General features: G+C 40.9%; 1 protein-coding gene across 2 annotated transcripts in view; it reads right to left on the bottom strand.

The window, feature by feature from the left end:
• NOX4 (NADPH oxidase 4) overlaps positions 1-24,325 on the bottom strand; it is a 151,870-nt gene that overhangs the window by 70,975 nt on the left and 56,570 nt on the right. For both annotated transcript variants that reach the window (XM_067568518.1, XM_067568527.1), the window contains exon 13: positions 2,136-2,217. In XM_067568518.1, the coding sequence (XP_067424619.1) occupies positions 2,136-2,217 (82 nt within the window). The remainder of the gene's footprint in view (positions 1-2,135; positions 2,218-24,325) is intronic.

Raw genomic sequence — 24,325 nt, 5'->3', positions numbered from 1 at the left:
CAGCTAATCATATTGTTGTACTATAATGCAGGAACATTACTATTTAAAACAACATTACGGCTCAATAATAATATAAACAGCATGAGATTCTGATGAAAAGAATTTACTGTATGATTTTCAGAGAGGTTGAATACATGCAGTTCTCACTGAATTCAACAAAGAAATTCAGATGCTCAGCATCTCTGCAGACCTAGTCATTATTTACAGTACTAGTATACTGTACCTCCAGGAATACCAGTCATGAATCTTACTATTTTTACACATAATTATACAGTCAGAGTTCTTGCCTGCACAAAATTAAAACCACTTATATCTTTGTTTATTCCTCAGTGCATAATTTCTTATAGAATACCAACGTCACTGAATCAGTCTGCAGGTGTTATCACTATCATCAGAGCCAAGCAAATTACACTGGGGTAGAGAACGTTCCTGTGAAACCAAAATGGGAAGGGCAACACAAAGAAGAGAACTATGGGCAAAACTTTCAAGAGTGCAACCAAGCAACAAACCAAAAGCAAAAAATGACCACAGCCCAAGCAGTGTCTATACTACAATAGGGGTGCACAGCCAATCTCCATAACGGCCATTAGGAATATTGCTGCTGCCCATCTATTTTACATGGAAGGCATCCAGATACTACGATGATGCTCAGCAGTACAAATCAACAAACCAGGTAGATTTTGGCAATGAAATGGTATTGACTTTCCATCAACTTCAGTGGAGCCATGACCCTCCATATTTTACGTTTTGGGTGCCCATGGAACATGCCTTAAAGTGGCCTGGTTTTCAGCAAGTGATGAACATCTGACACTTTAATTATTACATGTTCTAGAAAAATAAGAGCTGGTCTATACAAACAGTTGGTGCACAGCAACCTGGTGTAAATCTACCTTGCACTAGCCTGCTGTAAATTAACTCTCCATGTGGACCCTGCTGTTGCACATGAGACGTTCCATAGCACACTTTAATCCCATTTTGAAATTAAGACTTAAATCTTAATTTACAGTACACCAAGAGTTACATTCTCACAGCAAACAGCTTCCCATTCATTTCAGGATTCAGTTAAAAAATGGCCCTGCTTATTTTCAAAATCGCTCTTGGACTTGCCGCAGCTGTTCTCACGTACCTCTCCTCCCCACCCTGCTCTTTCTGTTCATTTAACGCTGGCCTTCTCACCGTTCCTCTATGCAATCTGGCCATCGCTGGGGAAAGAACCTTCACTTCTGCAGCTCCTGCCATCTGGAACAGCATTACCATGTCTTTCCACCCCGCTGACTCATATCAACCCTCTGCTGAAAGTGTCTTCCTTTCTTTTTGATGTGACTCAATTTCTCCTTTTGCTCTGATTTAATTACATCAGCAAAAAAAACGAACTATTTATATTGAACTCTGCTTTTCTTTAGCTTTGTGTGGATTGCATCATTATTCAAGACACTCAGTAAAATGACACACTATCGCACCGTATGAGATTTTTGTTGGGAGCAATGTTAAAGGGAGATACAGCACATTCAAACCTTTGAATGGATTTACAGGCTGAAAGACAGAAACATTCTAACGGGGGTAATCTCCTAATCCCCTCCCTCCCCCCTCCCCCCCACATCACTTACAGTACTGCTTTTATAATAGAGAAGCAGAACATAAGGGGATGCTGTACTGCTTGCTCGTAGCATGCATGGCTGTTCCTTTGGTTGGCCTGCCCACACGTCCCTAACAAGGGCAGTAAAACTGTTTTTAGCACTCGCATGATTCCATAGAATAGCTTGTTAAAATCCAAATGAATCTGTCAGCACAAATGATGGAATCCCACGAGACCAGAGCAGGGATTAGTGAGACAAAACATCTGCCTATGTCGACACACAATGTCGAGTGAAATGAAGCTCCACCAGACACTGATCCGTGCAGCTTATCGTCTGCACTCTGCCACTGACTCCTCTGTGACAGCAGGGTCCACTAGCAAGATGTGTCTGTTTCTTCTTGACACAGCTATTAAGAGCACGGGGCTTATTCTATGGGAGGCTCCCTGACAGCTGTGCCTTAGGAGTTTACCGCTGAAAGCATTTATAGTGCTATAAATGCTTCTCTCCCTCACTAAGAATTCATAAAGATTGTTTCTCCCGAGGAGGTAATTTACTTACTTGGGATAATTCCTTTGCTGAAAGTTGGGTAGAATCTCTGTATCCTGACTTGAATGGAGAAGCAGTAAATCCCGAAATGTTTCTGTCAAAGAGGGGGAAAAAAATTATCTAAGGTTCTGACTGCACAGTATTAAAGTTCAACCCACACCCCAGTGTAAGCAAACAATATTCTACAAATATTCTCTTCTATGGTGTTGTTTTAACTGAGGTACAAAAAATAGATCATTAATAATCAAAACACTTCCACTAATATACTGCAAGCTGCTGCAAACTTTACTACTGGTTAATTTTTGTATTCCAAGCCAGTAGCACACACAAGCCACAACTAATGCTACCAGTCTCTACTCTAGTTTTAGGTATTATAGTGATGATATTCTAATTTGGAAAGGATCCTGCCACGTCCGTTCAGTAAAATTTTCATTATGAAGAGGTCAATTCTAAAGGTTAAGTGTCTAAATTGATTTGATTAGATCTGTCAACAGCCTTTGGTATAGCTGGCCAAGATGTACTGAACACATTTCTGACAAGCTTGCAGGATCTGACAGGGTAGATAGGGCTAGTGGCTTCATTCCTGACAGACTAAGGGATCTCAAAGAGTCACTTCTCATCCATCCATATGTCCTTACGTGTGGTTTTCTCGAAGGTTCCGTTCTGTCATTCCACCAGCTGAATATGAGTACAATGCCATCCACACACTACACTACACCACACCTTGCTGGCTCTTTTATCTCAGATCCTGATGGCACAGTTTCCTTGCTTTCCCCGTGCATAGTTGAGACAGGGATCTGGATGAGATTGACATGATTGACGCGCAATCCTTAAAAGATGGAGAGGAGTCTGACTGGGAGGGGAAGTCAAGGAGTCAGGAATTGGTGAGGGCTATATCTGCTCATTCCCTTGTCAAAGAAGCTTGAAGTTTTCAATTATTTTTTGACTTGTCTTTTCTTGGGAAGTGCAGTGACTTGATAACGCGAACTGTACCACATCTCTCCAGGACCTTGCTGCCTCTAGGTTGGTACACAACAATGCGCACTATGGACATGGCCTAACACCTATTGAAGTCAGTGGGAGTTTTACTATTAACTGTAATAGGAGCGGAATTGGATTCTATTTAAAGCTATACTTCAAAGCCATGTGGAAGCTTCAGCCAGTACAGAATGCAGTAGTCCATCTAATCAGCGAAATAAAGGGTGAGCACATTAGATCTATGGGCAAACTGCATCGGCTTCCCATCTCTTTCCCAATGTGATTCAAGTTATTGGTACTAATCTGTAGAGGCCTATATAATCAGGGACCTATCTACCTTATAGATAATAATGGTTGACATGAGATGGACCACATTTATCAACAGTCCTCAGATGTGGATGGTGGAGAGCTGGAAGGAGGGAATTTTCTGTGGAACCCACTCCCCCAAGCCACCTTCTAGAACTTGAGGTTGTTGGCTTTCAAAGCATAGTGTATGACATCTATTTGGTTAAGCATTTGCTTAATGCTACATCTTCTGGGCAGTTTAAATTAGTGCCTGATGTATGTTTTTGAAGACACACAGCCAGGTACCACAGTGACAGATGTTGTCTAGAAAGAATCCTACAGTAAATCAGTATTTTTCTGATCCATTATATACATATATCTATCACCATAAAGTGGAATACCACTCTGTGTTTAAGTGGCTAACAACTGCCTCTATGGAAAATGGAGTTATGCTCAAATGCTGCAGTTTTCTAATGCACATTAATAGAGAAACACACATGTGAAGTGCTGGTAGTTGAACAGTCCCCAAATTGGGACATGAATATGACTAAAACCAAACTTTTTTGTCCCCCATTCTTTTTATTCCCATACTCCTCTCAATAAACTCATCTGTAGATCTTCTACACATGTGAGTCTCAGCAGATGATTGCTCACTGGGGAGCTAGTACATATTTTAGCTAACTGAAAGTTTCAAATTAGCACTCATTGACCTAAGAATTTCCTACTCTCTCCTGTGAGATTTTAGGTTGCTGTACTCATGAATTACACTTTTCAATATCAAGCAACATTTAGTAACTACTAACAGATGTACTATGGGCAATATGTTTCATTTCGGGTTAGAATTATGCCTTCAAGAGTCAGCGCAGAGCCCAATGCTTCCCAAACATCCCAGTTCACTTCATTTACTCCATGGGTGATATGTATTCCTAGTGAGGAAAGAGGGAATATTCACTATGTCCCATTAGAAAGACCCAGAGCTGATTGAAAATTTTGCATCAAAATTGTTTTTCTTAATGGAAAACCCAACTTTCCATCAATTATTCTGTATGTGTGTGTGAAAAAGAAAACTGTCTACTTTCTGCAGAAAATTTCTTTTCTTGACACAAAGCTGAATGTCCAAAAACAGAAGTGTTATTGAACAAAGACCAAAGCATTTCAACTTTGAAATGCAGCCACGTTGCCTCACAGGAGCTTTAGTCCTCACCTCCCTATTCTCTTTTATGAGCCAGGCTTCCTGGTCAGAATACATCTCCCAGGATACACTGCAGCCATCTAACTATCATGACACCTTGCCTCCCCTTACCAAGACGGGAGACTGTGGGGCACCATGGGAGATGTAGTAATCAGGAAGGCTGGCCAATAGAAGAGAATAGGCGCATGAGACATCTCAAGTGCAACTCCCATGAATCACCATAGTGGCATACTCAGGCCAGAGTACCAACAAGACTTAGTCATCTAGAAGTCTAAAAGAGCTGGGAAGAGACCATAACCAATCAGGAACCAGCAGGCAAATTAAGAAGGGTTGCCTGCTTCATCATAGGGGAATGGTGGGTGAAGCTGGGAATGGAGAGTAGCATTGCAGTCCTAACCTAGAACCCAGTTACCTTGTATGTTTGCTTACTAGTTTAAAGATGCGAACAGCCAAATTCTATGTTTATTGATTAACAATTTAAAGACTAACGCCGCAGGAGACTTTCTGTTCCATATGGGCTGCAACAGACTACAACAGTGACTAGCTTTTGAACAGAAAATGCCAGGTGCCCTACAGTATGTTCAGGGGAGGGGAAGCTCTTTCCACCCCATGGACGTTGGTCACAATGTGGGCTTTAACTTATCACCCAAGTATCGATCAATGCAAGCTGTATGTACAAGTTAGGAATATTCTCTAGTTTAGTTTATACAAGGTTTTGCAAGTACAATGTATAAAGGGAATGCAATTGTTTCTGCGCACTTTGAAAAGGGCTTCATGGACAGGTAGGATACCTCTCAGCAAGGAGACAGACATGTCATACCACCAGTGTTTGTCTGAAACAGTCCCCAGTCTAGGTGACACAACCCAGACCAAACAACAGACTACATCTCTGCTCTCATCTTCCCCTACCCTTTCTCTTTTTTTACTGTGCCCCTGGCCTCTCTCGTTGATCCAGGCCACCTGGCTGTATTGCAGTACTGCATTTGACAAGCTGATCTTGAGAACAGTTTCAAGTAATATGACTATGCTGGCCAATGTTGGGATGGATGGGGCCAAATCACACCAGCTGGAACCAGCCTGCACAGCTCTCTCACTAGAGTCTGTTTTCCAGATCAGTTGGTTAAAACCATTTCAGACTATGGCCAGTTTCCACATGTGGATGGGTCTTTGTGTTCTCCTCTAACTATAGACTTTGCTCCCCATTCTGTGTCAATACCTGGGCTAGGAATACTTAGACAACTATGCATGCATGCTACTTACAATCTCTTCAAGCATGTGCAACCTCCATCTCTTGACAATTATTCATTAGGGAAAAAAATATCATTAATGCCCTTCTCTCTCCCTCCTCCTTTCCCATGGCCTGCTCCCGTCCACATATGTCTAAATTAGATTAAGTTCTTTGGGGCAAGGAGTTGTGACTTTACTTTATTATGTTTATTTAGATTTAAATAACAAAAAATATACCTATCCAAGGCTCTAGGCACCCTAACACGGTATTAACACCACCAATCAAATCTCAACAGCATTAAAATAATCAATTCAACAGGATCGCACCAAGGCAAACACTTACCAAAACTCCTTTCCATCCCTACTAAGCATCTGCAGCTCCCACGACTTGCAGTCTGAGTACACAGCAGCTCTGAAGACACAGGCCCTATTCTGCTTTGGCCTCATGTCTCCAAAAGATCATGAGTCCTCACTTACACTCATGCAATTTCATTTACTTACATGGAATTGTTGTGTATAATGGAGAAGCGAACATGGCCTGAGATGTTTTAACATTTTATTCGGTCTTCTGTAATTCATACGCACACGCACACACACGCACACACACTCGAGAAAAAAAACAAAAAATTAAGGCTAAACAGCCATATAAATCCTTACAAACAACTTTATAAAATTTGTCTTCTAACAGTTATCTATTTACACAGGCAGAATGGTGCATTTCAAATGGTATTTTCCTTCTTAATTATACCACCATCCATGACATTCTCAAATAGAATTGTGTGATACAATCATCTGTAAGAATACTAAGTGGCAATGACTTGAAAATATGGCATAATAAAAGACATGGCCTCAAAAGGTTCCAAACTATTTACCAAGTCATGTTTCCTTATTCCAAAATGCGGCATTAGTGATGCAAAGTGGCTTGAATGGAAATCATATCATTATGATGATAATATTTTGCATCTCTGTAACATTTACCAGCCAAGAATCTCAAAGTGTATAACAATTAAATTGCACAAAAATTCCTGGGAGGTAGATGTGCATTATTATCCTCATTTTATAGACGGGCATCATGTGACAAAGAGAGGTTAAGGCTTAATTTTTCAGAGGAGCTGAGCACATGCAGCTCCCATTAATTCAACACTTTGTAAGATCATGTAAGTGATTGCCCAAGGTGACACAGTGCATCTGTGACAGAGCTGGAATAAAAACCCAGGTCTCCTGACTCCCATTCCTGTAACCTGCTCTCAGTTTATGAATTATATCACAGGAATTAACAACGATAAATGCAGAGGATCATATTTCTGTTGCTAAAAAGCATATTGACAATATATCCATTAAGTCAGAATAGTGCACAACTACAGTCTGAGGTGTTGCTCCCCTCAATATCCAGGCCTCCTCCCTTTTTTTGAGAGCTTCAGATGTTCCTGAACTCTTAACGGAACACTGTGTGCATTGGACTTGATTAACAACAGTACTGTACAACTGAAGTTAATTGCTTTTTATGGGATACGAGGCTGCTTAAGCATATCCGTACAATTACCAAGCTTGTTTTTTTTTTTAATCAACGTTAAGAATGAACAGAAATGTAATTAGAAAGCAACTGTAAAATGAGTGAAGTGCAAGACCAAAAATGCTTCCCTATGTCAGACATGCAGAAAAGAACATTGTGGTCCAAATGCTTAGCTCACTCCAGAGTGCACTCATATCTTGGAATGTTTGTAATTACGCTTCTGTAATTATCTATAGCACTTCTGCTTTTATCCGAGACACAGGTCTCAATTCTGCTCTAAACTACGTGAGTGTTTGCAGCCCTCATCGACGTCAAACTTAAAACACTGCTTAGTTTTGTGTAAATCCACCCGTTTTGTGCATCCCACTTCTTGTTACGAATAGGTCCTTCAGATGCTGTGTACGCCGTACCTTTCAATAATTTTTCTTTTTTTTTTTTTTTTTGCAGTTAGCTTTCCTAACACTGTCAAGTGCTTTAAAATGAAGTCCAGATCCTTCACTTGAGTCTTGTCTCCAAGCCTTGTAAATTTAAAAGCACTGCCATAAGCACTTCCTCAGTGCCCTATTTAAAAAAAAAAAAAGTAGGAAGGGTTTAAGATGATGTTTTTACCTATTAAGGGCTATAAAATGGCAACTATGCTGAGCAACAAGAGCTCACAAGGGTGCAATGTCCAATATTTTGTTTTATCCTGTGACTTATTAATGTCTGAAAGTTTCTGAAGTTAAGGAAGTGCTGAGCAGTCATCTCCTCTTGAAGAAAATCTATATTACAAATATTCTAGGTAAGATTGAGTCTCTTTTCCTCACATCTCAGTGAGATAGAACATTCATCAGTGGTTAGAACACAAACCACAAAATCCCCTGAAGCAAATTCCTTTTGCTATTACTAACATAGGAAACCATTTTTATCAGCCCTAACTGCTATAATTTGCACACAATTAATCCATCCTGTATTTAGTTCACATATTTAAGAATGCTGACCTCCACCACTCCCTTCTTCAGTAACTCACCCCATACAACAGAATCATTTGGGTATACTATTATTGTAGATCTGGTCCGAAAAAATATTCTCCCATGGAAGTTTAAAGTTTTTGGTTAAAACTTCAAACCCACAAGTTTTCGTTCAAAATCTTTTCATTTTGGGCCAAAGTATTTTGATGACAAAACAAAATTTTCCCTGAAAAGCAAACACTTCTCATGAAAAAAACCTGTTTAGTCAAAAACCTAATTTTTCATTGAAAAACAGTTTTGATGGAATATTTTCTACTAGCCCTAATTATTTTTATTACAGTATCATATATAGGCCCTGAATTGACATGTGTGTCCCATTGTGCTATGCACTGTACAAACATATACTAAAAGACAGTCCCTGCCCCCAAAGACTTTACAGTCTAAATGGACAAGACAGACAAAGGGTGGCAGAGAAGGAGTGTTATTAGTCTAATTTTATAGAAGGGAAAGTGAGGCACCAAAATATAAAGCGACTGGACCACAGTGACATAAAAAGCCCATGGCAGAGCTAGGAATTGTTCCCATATCTTCTGAGTCTCAGTCCCGTGCCTCAACCTCAAGATTGTCCTTCCTCTCACACATATTGCACGTTATATTTATTTCCCTTGTGAAGGTAGAACTAACGCCACAACATAAGTTCATAAAAAGCGCTACAGGCATAATAGTGCTTAGAATGAACATAGAAAGATTTTTTTTTTTTAAAGTTATACTTTAATTTAAAAAAACCCTGACCTTTGTATTTAAATGTTTTAAGCCTTGACGTTGGTGCTTGTCCTGAAAAGCTCGGGCACCCACAACAAAGGGCTCGCATTGTGCCTGCTCAGGGTTGGGTGTAGGAGGATTTGGGGGAATTCTCCTTGTGCTCTCTCCAGTCCTTGTAAACCTATGTGGGGGCCAGGGACAGTCTAATATTGGAATCAGGTTGCTGGTTTATTTATGCATTTCATTATAAAATAAACATTGAAGACTTAAACATATTGAGACCAGCATGTGCCTATTGCTTCAATGAACATGCTTATAAAAATCAAACACTGGGATGGATAATTCATCTTCATTTGCCCATTGGAGACTACATCAAATCTTATGGATTTCCTTGCATATCAGAGAGAGAGAAACTTTATAGAAAAAACCAAAATCCATTATTAACCAGATCCCTCAAGATGCTCGCAAGTGTAACATATTTTTATACATATTCGTCCAAGTGAGCAGCAGCTGCCCCCACTTTGCATCTAGCATATTCAAGAAACAGCAACAGAATACTGGAATTAATTCCATTCCCAGCTGAAACTTTGCATCCATCACCAGCAGATCTTGTGCGAAGTACCAGCTGGCCTGTCCATTTACATTTGGTCATATTTTCAGCAGGCCTGTCCATTCACATTTGGTCTTATTTTAGACCTCAAGTACTGGATTATTTCACAAATTGTTTCCAAATACATGTTCATTATGGCACTCAAGAGAAATGCACAACTAATTACTATATAATGGATTGAGACATTTAAAATTAGAGTGGACAAAGCACTAGAACTGGAGGAAATAATCTTGCACTTGCAGGGTTGGACTCGTGGCCTTTTCCATCTGTAATTTCTGATATCCAAAGGAGGCTTAGAGGCTGTTAAAAGGCCATTACAGGCATCATCCCTTTCATCCACTGTTCCTTACGTCCCCAAACCATACAATTAGCCATCCCCTGAACAAAGTGTGTTCACATTCTATTCCAATAAAACACAAAAGTAGTACTAATGGGTTCAGAAATCTAGGTGGTTGTGCAGGGGAGGGAAGAGAAAGACGGATATACATAAATATTGCAAAATGTTTTTAATGCCGCCATCCCTTTATTGCAAAGTGTTTTTAAATGCCACCATCCCTTTGTAATTTTTTAGATCACGAAGCATTCCACGCATGAAACAAATGCAGTGGCCTCAGTTTTGTGACGTGGAAAATATGTCATTTTAACTCAGAGTTTCCTTGTTCTCTATTGTTTGTTGCTCATGGTAACTACATTTGTTTAAAAAAAAAAAGTTTTCGAAAACTTCAGAAGCAAGGAAGTCCACACAGGCAAGAACAACAGGCTGAAAGAGGAAGGATGGTCTAATGGTGAGGGCACTAGCCTAGGACTTGAAGGCCTGTGTTCAAGTCACTGTTCTGCCACTCCCTTCCTGGATGGCCCTGAGCAAGTCACTTAGTGTACGTCTACACTGCATTTCAAAATCTGCGGCAATGAGTGAGTCAACAGTGCTCTGGCCCTAAAAACAACAAGATAGAGGCTGTGGCTTGAGCTGGAACCTGTGCTCTGAAGCTCACCATACTACCCTGGCTTCAGAGCCCAATTTCCAGCTTCAGCCTGAACATCTACCTAGCTCTTTTTAGCACCGTAGTGCAAGCCCCATGAGCCTGAGTTTGTAGACCCAGGCTCTGCTGTGGGTTTTAAAATGCTGTGTAGGCGTGCCCTGGGTCTCTCTGTGCCTCAGTACCTCATCTGTAAAATGGGGATCATAGCACCTCCAAATCTCACAGGGATGTTGTGAGGATAAATATATTAAAGATTGTGAGGTGCTCACATACTATGGTATATCGGGCCAGAAAGTAGACAGCATTCTCAGCCACTACATATGAATAAAACAATACTAACAAGTACCATGAAAGGCCAATGTCTTTCCAGAGTTTCCAGTCCCTGTCTAGTCATATATTTCTCTAACCAAAAAGGATAAAAACCAATAGAAACAAGGTTTGAATAAAAAACCAAAAACATACATTTATATAATATAAATAAATGTATCACTCCCATTGTGTTTTCAACTCTGATGTTTTCAGAATACTTACAAGTTTCATTGCAAAAGCTCCCCTCTCTTCCCCCCCCCATGGCTCATGGCTTCATGAAAACATAAGGCACTGTAAAGTGATCAGAGCGCAGCCGGATCCTAATTAAGTTCCTGTTTTCTGTATAAACTTCAACAGGCAGCTGGGGATGATGACAGGAAGAAATGCATGACTTTTCCCAAGACCTCACCACATCTGAGACACCACCTCCTATCACATCTCATAAAAAGTAATATATGAAAATCGCTGTGTGAAGGAGATCGTTTGAATGATGGGCAAATGAAACAAGTTACAACATATTAGTTTTCTCTATTTCATTCAGATGCATGGCATAAAGTAAAGAATGTGTGTCAAATAATACATTCAACTATTGTTTTGATCTCATTCTATGTACATTTCTACTATTTTGTCTTAAATCTAAGCTAAAGAAGTCATTGCTGATTACCCTTAGGATATTGGCTGGCTAAAGTTAACTACTGTTTAAAGACTAATCTTAATACTTTTCTTCTTCTTTAATTAACATTTAAGTTATTTTTTCTATATTCTCAGTCTATAGATCCCGATGGCCTTATATTAACATCAGTGGGAGTTTTGTTTCAGAAAGGACTGTGGGATTTTCTCCTAGATAGTCTTTTCCATATTTAAATTCCATGATTCTAGGAACGTAATGTGAATAATAAATACAGTAGTTTTGACATGGTACAGAGTCTGCTCCTACTCAAGTCAACAGCAAAATTTCTCACTGATTTGAATGGGAACAAAACTATGCTCTAAATGTTACTGTGCAGTATTACATTAGTGAATTGTGCTGAAATATTTTCCAGATTAAAACCCAGTTGGTTAAATATTATTTAGACCACAGTTCCTTTTACAACCCTGAACATTGTTGCAGTTCCTCAAGTCATTTACTTTCTACCTAACTAGTTCATATTTAGATTCCATCCACCTATTGATCTAGATTTTCATATGGTCCCAGGGGCATGCGCAAGAATAAAAGTTTGAACCCGTTTGCAAGGGCTCATTCTGTGCTTCCACCACAGCCCAGGAGGCTGGCTGGAGGAGCTCTTTGCCTCCTTTCGCAGCCCCAAGGAGCTTGCACTCACCCTGGGGCCGGAGGAGCTGTTAGCTCCCACCACCTCCCCAGAACTGGAGTTCTGTGCCCCCGCCGACTATTTGGGAGCCCGTGCCCCTGTTTGCTCCCCCCACCTTGTGCACACCTCTGTATGATACCCATCAGAGTGCCTTCCACAGAGCATGAAAAATACCTAAATCTTACAAAGAATCCATCCGCCATTATAAATCAAGTAACACAAAATGTCTGAGAAGAGAAGTAATGTCTGCTGCAAACAGAAATGGCAAAAGATAATGAATTAAGTGCTAAACAGAATTATTGGTTTACTGTAGCCTGAATTACTAAGAAATTACAGTTAGCAAAATTAGTTATCTATGCTATTCAATTATGGGGCACAATTACAATAAAACACCCATTACACAGAGTACAGACATAAAATATTCATCAAGTTATTATTTCACTTTTTAAAAAAAAACAACACTGTGGAGCTGAAGCAGCACTCGAGTGGTACTTATAGCATAACTGAAATCCACAGGATAATACTATGCAATCAATAATCCAGTGCTAGTCACTGAGGGAAACAGAGTATCTCTGGTTATGTTTTTGAAAAATATGTGTCGGAGTATACATGAAATTTTCCCTGAGGAAATGGTATTTATATCTTACACAAAACATATAAGGGAATATATTCCGTTCATGTTAGGGGAGAATGCTAAATTCCGTCAACTGAAATGAGAATGCAACCTACCCACTTATTTATTTAGATTCAAAATAATACAATGATGCCTGCCATGGCTTTAAGAGCTCTAAACTATTATTGATAAAACAATAAAATCCCAGCCGTATTAATCATTTCACAAATACGCAGCAAGCCAGACACATACTAAAACTCCTTTCCACCACTCCAGAGTTATGGGAAGCATTCCCTCAAACCCTTTCCAAAAAACATATCAAACTCAGTCCCTTCCGCCCCACCATGCATGCACTCAGCAAGATGTTTTTCCTGAGGCACCATCCCTCATGCTGCTCCCCAGGGAAGGTGGTAATGCACTATTCCATATGCACAATGGTGGCTACATGCCATAATGTAGCCCTGCTTAATATTTTTGGTTCCAACTGGGTCAGAAATAGCCAAACAACCTCCCACTGTATTTAAGAACATCTGCTTCCAAACACAGAACAGGCTTCCTTCTAATTACTGAACGTGCACTGATGAACTTTCGAACTGGGAACTGCACTAGCTGAAATCCATTCATTAGGGCTGGCTGAAAATTCTACATGAAAATTGTTTTTGGATAGATAATTGGGGTTTTGACAAAACAAAGATTTTCACAAGAAGTGTCTGTTTTCTAATGAAAATTAAAATTTTTATTCAAAAAACCCAAACACTCAAAAACAAACATATTTCAATTTGGCTACACTATTGCATTGCCTCGGTTCCTCATTCTATTCTATAGCCAGGATTCCCAGTCAGACTACATATCCCATGATGCGCAATGAGCAGGAACTCCCATGATGCACTGCCACTCCTCTCCAAGAGGGGAGACTGTGGTGCATCATTGGTAATGTAGTCTGACGTGGGAGGTTGGGCTATAACAGAATGGGGGCTTCAGGCAGCCAAATGACAACTCCCATAAAGCATAAATACTTTGATTCTCAGGAAAAACATTTTGGTATTCAAATTTCCCCCTCTTATCCAAAATTGATCTGTGAAATATATAAACAAATAATTTTTTGGTTTTCACTGAAGTTCTCTTGGAAAAAAAAAAAAAACCTTCATAAAAACATAAGAATGGCCATACTCGGTCAGATCAATGGTCCATCTAGCCCAGTATCCTGTTTTCCAACAGTGGCCAATGCAAGGTGTTTCAAAGGGAATGAACAGAACAGGTAATCATCAAGTGATCCATCCTGTTGCCCATTCCCAGCTCCTAGCAAACAGCCTATCCTGGCTAATAGCCATTGATGGACCTATCCTCCATGAATTTATCTAGTTCTTTTTTGAACCCCATTATAAGTCTTGGACTTCACAACATCCTCTGGCACAGGTTGACTGTGAGTTGTGTGAAGAAATACTTCTTTTTGGTTGTTTTAAACATGCTGCCTATTAATTTCATTGGGTGACCCCTAGTTCTTGTATTATGAGACGGAGTAAATAACACTTCCTTATTTACTTTCTCCACACCAGTCATGATTTTATAGACCTCTATCACATCCCCCCTTCGTCGTCTCTTTTCCAAGCTGAAAAGTTCCAGTCTTATTAATCTCTCCTCATCTGAAAGCTTTTCTATATCCCTTATCATCTTTATTGCCCTTTCTGTACCTCTTCCAATTTTAAAATATCTTTTTTGAGATAGGGCAACCAGATCTGCACACAGTATTCAAGATGTGGCCGTACCATGGATTTATAAACAGGCAATATGATATTTTCTGTCTGATTATCTATCCTTCTCCTAATGATTCCCAGCATTCAGTTAACTTTTTTGACTGCCGCTGCACATTGAGTGGATGTTTTCAGAGAACTATACACATTGACTGCAAGATCTTTCCGAGTGGTAACAGCTAATTTAGATTCCATCATTGTATATGTCTAGTTGGGAATATGTTTTCCAATATGCATTTCTTTGCATTTTTCAACATTGAATTTCACCGTCCATTTTGTTGCCCGATCACCACATTTTGTGAGATCCCTTTGTAACTCTTCACAGTCTGCTTTGGATTTAACTATCTTGAGTAGTTTTGTATCATCTGCAAATGTTGCCGTCTCACTACTTACTCCTTTTTCCACATCATTTATGAATATGTTGAACAGTACTGATTCCAAAACAGACTCCTGGGGGACAGCATTATTTACCTCTCTCCATTCTGAAAACTGACCATTTATTTCTACCCTTTGTTTCCCATCTTTTAACCAGTTACTGCTCCAGGAGAGGACTTTCCCTCTTATCCCATAACTGCTTACTTTGCTCAAGAGCCTTTGGTGAAGGACCTTCTCAAAGGCTTTATGAAAGTCTAAGTACACTATATCCACTGGATCACCCTTGTCCACATGCTTGTTGAGCCCCTCAAAGAATTCTAGAGATTGGTGAAACATGATTTCCCTTTCCAAAACCATGTTGACACTTCTCCAATAAATCTTATTCTTCTTTGTGTCTTATAATTCTGTCCTTTACTACAGTTTCAATCAATTTGCCTGGTACTGAAGTTAGGCTTACCAGCCTGTAATTGCCAGGATCGCCTCATGAGCCTTTTTTAAATATTGGTGTCACATTAGATATCCTCCAGTCATCTGACAAAAAAGTTGATTTAAATGATACCACAGTTAGTAGTTCTGCAATTTCACATTTGAATTCCTTCAGAGCTCTTGGATGAATACCATCTGGTCCTGGTGACTTATTACTGTTTAATTTATCAATTTGTTCCAAAACCTCCTCTACTGACACTTCAATCTGGGACAGTTTCTCAGATTTGTCATCTAAACAGAATGGCTCAGGTTTGGGAATCTCCCTTACATCCTCAGCTGTGAAGACCAATGCAAAGAATTAATTTAGTTTCTCTGCAATAGCCTTATCTTCCTTGAGTGCTCCTTTAGCATCTCGATCATCCATTTTCCAAGTATCTCAAATATTGATGTTTCTACTGAATAACCAGCATTGCAACAAATAAAATAAAATTTAGTAAAAATGTTACATAACATATAAGCTAAAGGTCACAATACCCTTTTCTTTAAGATTCTCTGTTATCCCATTCTCACTGTTACCAAGAAGTGGGGTTCAAAATGAAAGCAGGAATAGCTGCAGAAGTGTGGGTCTGGAGGCTGGTGTATATGTAATGTCGGTGAAATGAAAAGCATGGTGAACACTGGCTTGTCAGAGGTTGCATTTCACAGAAGTTATGCTAAGCCACTGCTAATTACTGTCACAGCTCACCCTCTTCTACTTACCATGACCCTCATGCCTTTCATCGCCACATAACACACACAAGGCTGCAACGCCATTTACATTTTTTATATGTAATTGCCATTCTGTTGAAATCTCTCACAGGTTTGTATTTTCTTGTAATATTAATCACCTGCTAAATATTCCTTAATGATTAGTAAACTATGAGTCACCTGTCTCATTAAGGGGTGCCATGTTCATCATATTAAAATAGTCATTTTTTGCTCATGCACTAGAAATTTACAGGGAAATGCCTTAAACTCTACCAGAAAACTGTCCCATTCTGCTCATCTCAGAAGTCTATGCAATATTCTGGTGAATTTGGTGGTCACAGAAATTGCTGGATTGACAGCCATGGAGACTGAAGCCTTTTTTTTTAATTATTATTCACAGAATCGGTACAGCAACAGAGAAATACCTCCATCTCCACACTGCTTTGGCAATGTCTCAGAGGTCCTCAGGAGTGACCACCTCTACTGGGGACAGGATAATTCAGTGTCCATGCCTATTCAATCCTTGAACTCTGTTGAGCATTCAATTAGTGTAAAGTTTTATCATGACACCTGTTCACTCTACCAAATCATTTCTCATACAATCAGGACCATCTAAAATGTGTAACCACCAAGCTTCATAAGTAATTCTTTACTGATGGCACCTTCCCTGAATTGAGTCCTTCTGCCTTGAGATGTACAGAAAATTGCTAGTTGGCCAGATGTCACGATTCTAGAATTCATCATCTCTAAATGGACTGAAGGGAATCATCTCTCAAGCTGTGTCCTACACGTTAATGGTTTGGGGGTATTTTTAGTTTTTTCTTTTAGCAGCCATGGCAGTTGATCAGTGGTGCTTGTTATAACATGGTGGGGGATGGGAGCGGGCGGTCCTTGCTGGTAACTAGTTGAATGTGAACTCCTCAGCAGGCTTCTGTGGCAAAAAGAAGTTAGCACAATCCTGGGATGTAGAAAAGGAGAATATTGACCAAAGTATCACCCATATTTAGCATTGGTGATACCAATGCTGGAACAATGAGTCTAGTTCTAGTGTGCACGTTTTTAAAAGGATGATGAAAAGCTGGAGAGCATGCAGAGAAGAGCAACTAGAATGATTTGATGCCTTGACACATGATTATTGATGAGAGACTTAAGGAGCTCAATCTATTTGTTTATCAAAGAGAAGGTTCGGATGTGAGTTGATCACAGTTTATATGTACCTACAGAAACGGAGAAGATATCTGACTTTGTTGTGCTCTTTAATCTTGCAGTCAAAGGACTAAGATCCATTGGCTGGAAGCTGAAGTCACAGCAATTCAAATTAGAAATAAGATGCAACATTATTAATGGAATACCCTAGTTAAACCACCAGTTCTAGGGCTGGACTGTGTTCACTCCTGTACAGGAATTGCTGGGTGAAATTCTGTGTGCCCTGTGTTGAGCAGGTTTGAGCAGACAATCACAGTCGTCCCTTCTGGTCTTAAAAGCGATGAAGCTATAAACAAGAGGAGGTTGTGTACTGTAACTGGAGGTTCTTTGAGATATGTTGTCCCTATTTGGATTCCAAACATGGGTGTGCATGCACGCCATGCACCGGAGCCAAAACTGTTTGTAGTACTGTCCGTTGACCCACACGTGTCGTGCGTCGGCCGCGTGGTACATCCAAAGCTTTAAGAGGCTGTACAGATTGACGCTGCTCCAGGTCCCTCTTACCAGTGAGTAAGAGAGCCCACAACAGAGGAGATGGAGGGTGGGTATTGCAATCCAAATAGGGACCACTCATCTCGAAGAACCTCCAGTTACACTAAGCAGCCTCCTTTTCTTCTTCGAGTGATGGTCCCTATATGAATTCCTGGTGTGGGTGTGTAGTGAGCAGAGCTCAACATGGAGGGGGGTGCAAAGACTCGCAGGAAGTCACAGTCTGCAGGACAGCGTGACTAACCGCCGCATCGGCCACCACTGCTGGGGCGATGGCATAATGAGTGGTAAAGGTGTGAATGGCAATGCAACCCTGCACAGTCCCACAGGGGCTAACATGTCCAACAAGGGGTCTGCACTCTCAGGGACCTCCTCCATCTGGAGCCCCCAATTCCATACCACCCTTCTCAAACACTCCTGATGAGCTCTGCTGTCGTCCACAATTGGCACTTCTGAGGAACACGCTACTACTTTGTCAGGAGACAAAGATGATGAAGCTCTGGCAGGCGCATGGCATTGCTCTCAACTTTCAGTCCCCATAGGGTATCATGGTGCTGACTCCTCGAGATCAGCCCCGGATTCAGCGCCATGCTCAGTGCTGGGTTCAGTGCCGTGCGGCAGCTTGTGAGCCGATTGAGGTGGGTGAGTTCTGCTCACAGAGGTGAGCAAGAGTGACCATCTGGAGTACAATCCCTGAGCCTGGTGGAACGCCCACAGGTTCAAAACGGCCATTGAGTTGGCATTTGTCACTGCGGTGGCCAAGTTCTGGGGAAGGGCTGTCCTGCATCGACCCTCTGGTGCCATCACTCCGATCGATGCCGGCTTCTCCTTGAAATATAAGGCTCCACTTCAGAGTCAGAGTAAGACAAGTAGCTCCACAGAGACAAGGGCTTTGCAGTGTCCAAAGGTGCCAGGGAGCAGCGCCCAGGAGAAGGTGACCGCAGTATTATAACTGATTTTCCCCTGGATGGCACCGGGTGCTTTTTTTGGTTCTGGTGGTCTGGGGTCCGGAGCTCGCTCACATCTGGGAGGTGATGGCAGTGCCGTGTTCTCTATCAACTCCCTCGCTGCTCTGAAAGTCTCCGGAATGGGGAAGGTAGTTGTAACTCCCCCTTGAGGCTTTCCCTGGGCAGGGGCACCGAACTCGACAGCCCCTTCCCTGGAGCCGGAGTCGAATGCACCACGTCCAAGGGCATGGAACTTGAGTGGCCCGATGCAGGTCGCACTCCACTCAAGCCTTTACGCTCAGTTGTTTTCGGCATCGGTGAGCACCCCGTCTGTTTTCTTCTGTTTCTTGTGTGGTACAGAGATTGCGAGCAGTGCTGCACCTCGCTGTGTGAGGCGTCCCTCGGTGCCGGCGATCCGTGACAGCGCTGAGTGTCTCTAGACAGAGAGTCGTTTCTCTTACAGATGCTGGTGCACTCTGAACTGAAGCCAATGTGCTGGGTGTTGGCTTGGCCAGGCTCAGCACTGAGTGCAGTCTGAGAGCTGCCTCCATCAGGAGGAAACTTACTTCTGATTTCTCTCCTTTTTTTGTTCTAGGGCAGAATCCCCTGCAGATTTTACAGTGATATCTTGGGTCTCTCCCAGACACTTTAGACAGGTCATATGGGGATCACTCCTGGGCACAGGTTTTTTGCAGGCCCTGCACAATTTAAAGTCAGGGGAACAAGGCATACCCTGACCCCAGGGAAAGGGGAGGAGGAGAAGGTTACCCCAATAAGCGGGATCCTAACTACTCTATCTATACTAGTCTAGAAACCAACACTAACTTTCTTAACTATTTACAGGTAACAGTTCAAAAGACCACTGGGAAAGTGCCTGCCAAAACAAGAGAAGAGCGATGTTCCAGCGACTGTCATGGGCAGTAAGAAGTAACTGAAGAGGTGAGGGGTCGGCAGGTACCTATATACGGTGCCATGAGGGCGCCACTCCAGGGGGCACCAGAGCCTACAAATACCACTAGGGGAAAAACCTTCTGGCGACTGGGCATGCGGCGTGCACACACCTATTTGGAATTGACATGAACAAGCACTCGAAGAACGCTGTGTTTAGAATCGGTTCCCCCTCCGGAATCTGCCTTTATGCACATATCAATGCTTTTTATGCTGACGGTGGGGCTTGGGTGGTACTGTGGGCACTGACACACAGGAAGGGAATGGGGGAGTGCTCACAGTGGAGACGGGCGCCACTCCAGCATATCCATTGATCCCAGTTCCAATTGTGCACGTGGACCCATAGCCTCCTCCATCAGACATTTCAGGAGGTGAAGGTCTCTAGCTTCCCGAGTCCGAGGCGGGAACGAGCGGCAGATGTAACAGCAGGTGACAACACGTGCTTCGCCGAGGCAACAGAGACAACGTTGGTGCTCATCACTCACAGAGAAGGAGCATGGGCGCAAAGCACAGCTTTTGAAGCCTGCTTGCCAGAGAACAGTCTCCGGGAGGTGCCCTGCGAGGGGAAGAAGTCCAACAAACTAACAATGATGGTAACTTTATACAAATAGAAAAAATACCTACAAAAGGACAGGAAAAAAAGAAACGGAAAAAGTTCTCTCAACAAGCTAAAAGCACTAAAGAACAGGGGTTCCAACTCTGGCCATGTAGCGGTAAAAGAGAACTGAAGTGGCGTCAACCCGCACAGCCTCGTAAAGCCTCAGACGTACCACACGGCAGATGCACAACGCAAACAAATCAACAGACACTACTACAAACCGTTCCAGCTCTGGGGTATCATGCGCCTGCACACCCACATCTGGAATCCATATAAGGAACATCACTGGAAGAACTGTAGTTTATTACTGTAATTACTACTGAAAATGTTTTTGAACTTTTCAAATTTTACGTTTACTTTTAAATTACATATTTTATTTAAAAGTATTTTGTCTAAACTGCATACTGTTAAAAATGTTGTCGGGGGGGAAGGCGGAGTTCTTTAAATAAACCTTTTTAAAATTAATATCATTTTTCTACTTTTATGAAAACAAAAGCTTTGATTCCTGGATTGCAAGTGTGTTTAGCATCTTTTCATACCCACAGGTGGGAAGCCTCACTGATCTGAGAACTGACAAGAAGTAATTTCAGGAGGCATGCTCAGTAAAATGAGAAGGATGTTTAGGGGGATGCACCATTGTTTTCAGGGACATGCTGACATGCATCAACGGACAGAACCTCAAGCTCTCCCTGGAAACTGACACCTCCCACCTGAGGTGCTTAAAGATACACACACAGGACTGGGAAGTTTAGCCAGGCACTGTAAAGTCATGCTTTAAAGCACCAATGGCCTCTGTAAGGGAAAGCTGACACATGAAGAATGGAACACCACAGAACATGTGAACCAGAGATATTAAAGTCTGTCTAATTTAGCATAGAAAATCCCAGGACAGAGACCTTTTCTTCTTAAATAACCCATAATATAGCATAGAGGATAATGGTAACGATTGCAGAGAGAGGTGATCATATACAAAGGTGGACCTTTGCTTAGAAATCCACAAGATTATCTGACCGATGATCCTCTTCAGTAAGGTGTAGCAAATGCTACTAATGGCCCTCTCTCTCTTACTATATTTGCAACGTTTAAGTAGCATAATTGTTTGGAAGACTGAGTAATAAGGGTAACTCCTATTCCATTTATCTGAGAAACTCAATCACTTTGATACTTGCAAACTAACATGCCATACATAAACACAGCATGCACTGCAGATCATCCAACAGTCATTAGACTGTTTTAAATAATATTACAAGTTCTTTGTGCAAAACACTATCTGAGCACGTATGGACAAAGGCCAGCAAATTGTGCATGCCACAAGAAATTAAAAAAGAATTCAATTACCACACACCTGTGAAATATTACTGTCCCTGGTTTAAAGATGGGGAAACAGAGGCACAGAAAGATGAAGTATCCAAGGTCAGACAAGATGAGGCAGACCAGGAAATTCAACCCAGATCTTTCGTATCTTTTCTTAACTACAAGACTATTCATCCTCTCCTACACGTGATATACTGAAACACAAAAAAAATCTAAATCATTCAGTTATGTTACATCTTCTTCATTTTTTTAAAAAAAGTTAATGAGCGTTTGGGAAGTGCAAAAAAATGGAGGACTAGGCATAACAGGAATGGTCAAAATCATACTTTCAGTGTAGAAGGACTGTTGCTATAGGCCAATTTTTGGCCTAACAATCTTGACTGTTTCCCTTTAAATTAGGAAACAGGCTACCCCAAGCAAAGATGACTCAAATTACAGAGTATTTTATACCAAGCAAAATAATCCAGGTTAAGAGTAAAAAAAAAAATTCACAAATGTAAACTGGCTGTAATTAACTTTTCTTTCATAGTAAGAGCATCGAGGCTTTCAGTGTCTAGGCAATAAACTAAATTTATTCCTGTCTCCTTTCTGTTAATGATTTATTTTAATCTATTTACAATAATAAATCAAGGAACATTAATGGCTCTATGGAGTAAATCTAATATTCCTTATGGCAATCTTTAGCTAGTGACTCAGCTAACGACTCATTTTTAACCTTACAGTAATGGAATAGTACTATTTTTATTATGAATATTCAGTTTTAGAGCTGAGTACAATTTTTCAGACAGTTTGTTCGCCAAAGAACGCAGCTTCAGTCAACCTAAAACTATTGGTGAATTTGAAATAGTTTTGGACATTCACAGAACAGCTGGATAAGGAGGTGCTGCTGCTGCTCCCACCCATCTTTATAACCTTTAGCCAAGTGATCTGAGCATCATTTGGATGATGGAGACCCAGGTTTGAATCCTGGCTCTGGAACAGACCCCCAAAATGGACTTTTCTGATTCACTGAGAAGTCCCCACAATTTCAGATTTGGTTCGACCAGAAATGATTTTTTTTCCCCCAATTTTTCAGAACTGCACCAAACTGACAAATCAGTTATTAGCCAAGCTCTATTTAGTTATACAAACAAAACAAAATAAAAAACAAGCAAATCAGGTTCTTAGTGAACTGCGAGATCAGAAGGCTTCACCAATAATGTGATGGGAGTTATGAGGCTGAAAATTTGACAGTTAAGCTTAAAGCCTGAATATGCCTAACAGAGTCCCATTGTTGCTGATTCGGGAATGTTAAACAGATTTAATACTGCTAGCGAGACTGTACAGCTCCAAACGTGGGATCATCTCTCCTGCAAAATCTAATGTTACACAGAAGGGGAACATTATTAAAGCATGGTAGCATAAAATTAAATGGACCCAAAACAGAAGAGAGCTTGAGGGAATGTTGATCATTGTTTTTGTCCTTTATTTGTTTACTACTACTGACTGGCTATTTTTAAAAGAAACTCAGCAGCAATCAATAACTTATGAAAATAATGGGGCACCTTTGTAACCTCTTTCACTCAAACTCCACATCCTCTTTCTTTCTTTTTTTAACCTCTCTTCAACCTGAACCAAACCCAGTTAGGGTTGTGGTGACTATTGACTATATGGTCTGCTAAATCTCAACAGTTTTAATTGCATCCCTTAAGTTACTGAAAATTAAATATCACTCCCTTTCTAGTTCCTACATTTACTACTAAATTATATCTGGCTGAAATGGCTCACAGCAGGTCACAACCTGCCCCCAGGAATACTTTCTATACACAGAGATGAGAGGGATTAACCAAGAGCCCATGCAGTCATGTCATCACTACGTGAGGATTCCCTACCCCAGGAAATCCCCTGCTGTCTGTGTAAGCCAGTTTTCCAGCTCAAATAGCAGGAATCAGGTTCCAAAAGTTCACAAGATTGGCTTAAAAATCATGAAATTGTATTTGGTTTCTGGGTTTGAAGTCTCCAGGGTGCATTCAATTAATGCTTTCAGATTTTTCTTGTGTCCATGAGGAACCGAGAGGTTTTTTATTCTGATAAAATGAAAGCTGGAATTTTCTTGAAACCTCTTGACTCCAGGAGCTGGAGCTTTACAAAAAACACCAACTAGGTAAAAGCTGGCAACAACAAATAAAGAACACACTGTATCTGATTCAAACCAAGGTAGCCAATACCTAAAGGTGAAGAACCTCACTGCAATATTTATCCCCATCTCCAAACCAAGCAGACCAAAATCACACAGTTCACCACTTTCTGGGCCAGTGTAGTGACGTACTGGATAGTAAGAGTCCCAAATTCAACTGAAGGCTAACACAGTGCTATTGTACTTTCCCTGTAATATTGTGTTGTGACCCAGAAACACTAGATCCATCTTGCAAACATCTTTAACATGACAAACAGTCTGATAGCAGAATGATATCATTACAGAATAAAAATTATTAAGGCACAGTACAAAATCAATATTTTTAATATAACCCTAACCAGTTTGTACCAGAAGACGTAATATATTGCAGTCTTTTTTATTTGATTAAAAATATACAGTTCAACCTTAATTCTTCTGTGTGCTGTATATTTATTTTCCATTACAACATCATGCACAACAGCAGAAGAGCATGTCTATTACAATGCTATCAATATCA

The sequence above is a fragment of the Emydura macquarii genome, unplaced genomic scaffold, assembly GCF_026122565.2.
Source record: "Emydura macquarii macquarii isolate MOO-44397 ecotype Brisbane River unplaced genomic scaffold, CSIRO-AGI_Emac_v2 contig_318, whole genome shotgun sequence".
Lineage (NCBI taxonomy): Eukaryota > Metazoa > Chordata > Testudines > Chelidae > Emydura > Emydura macquarii.
The sequence above is the reverse complement of the archived record's forward strand: the minus strand, read 5'-3'. Positions and strand labels throughout refer to the sequence as shown.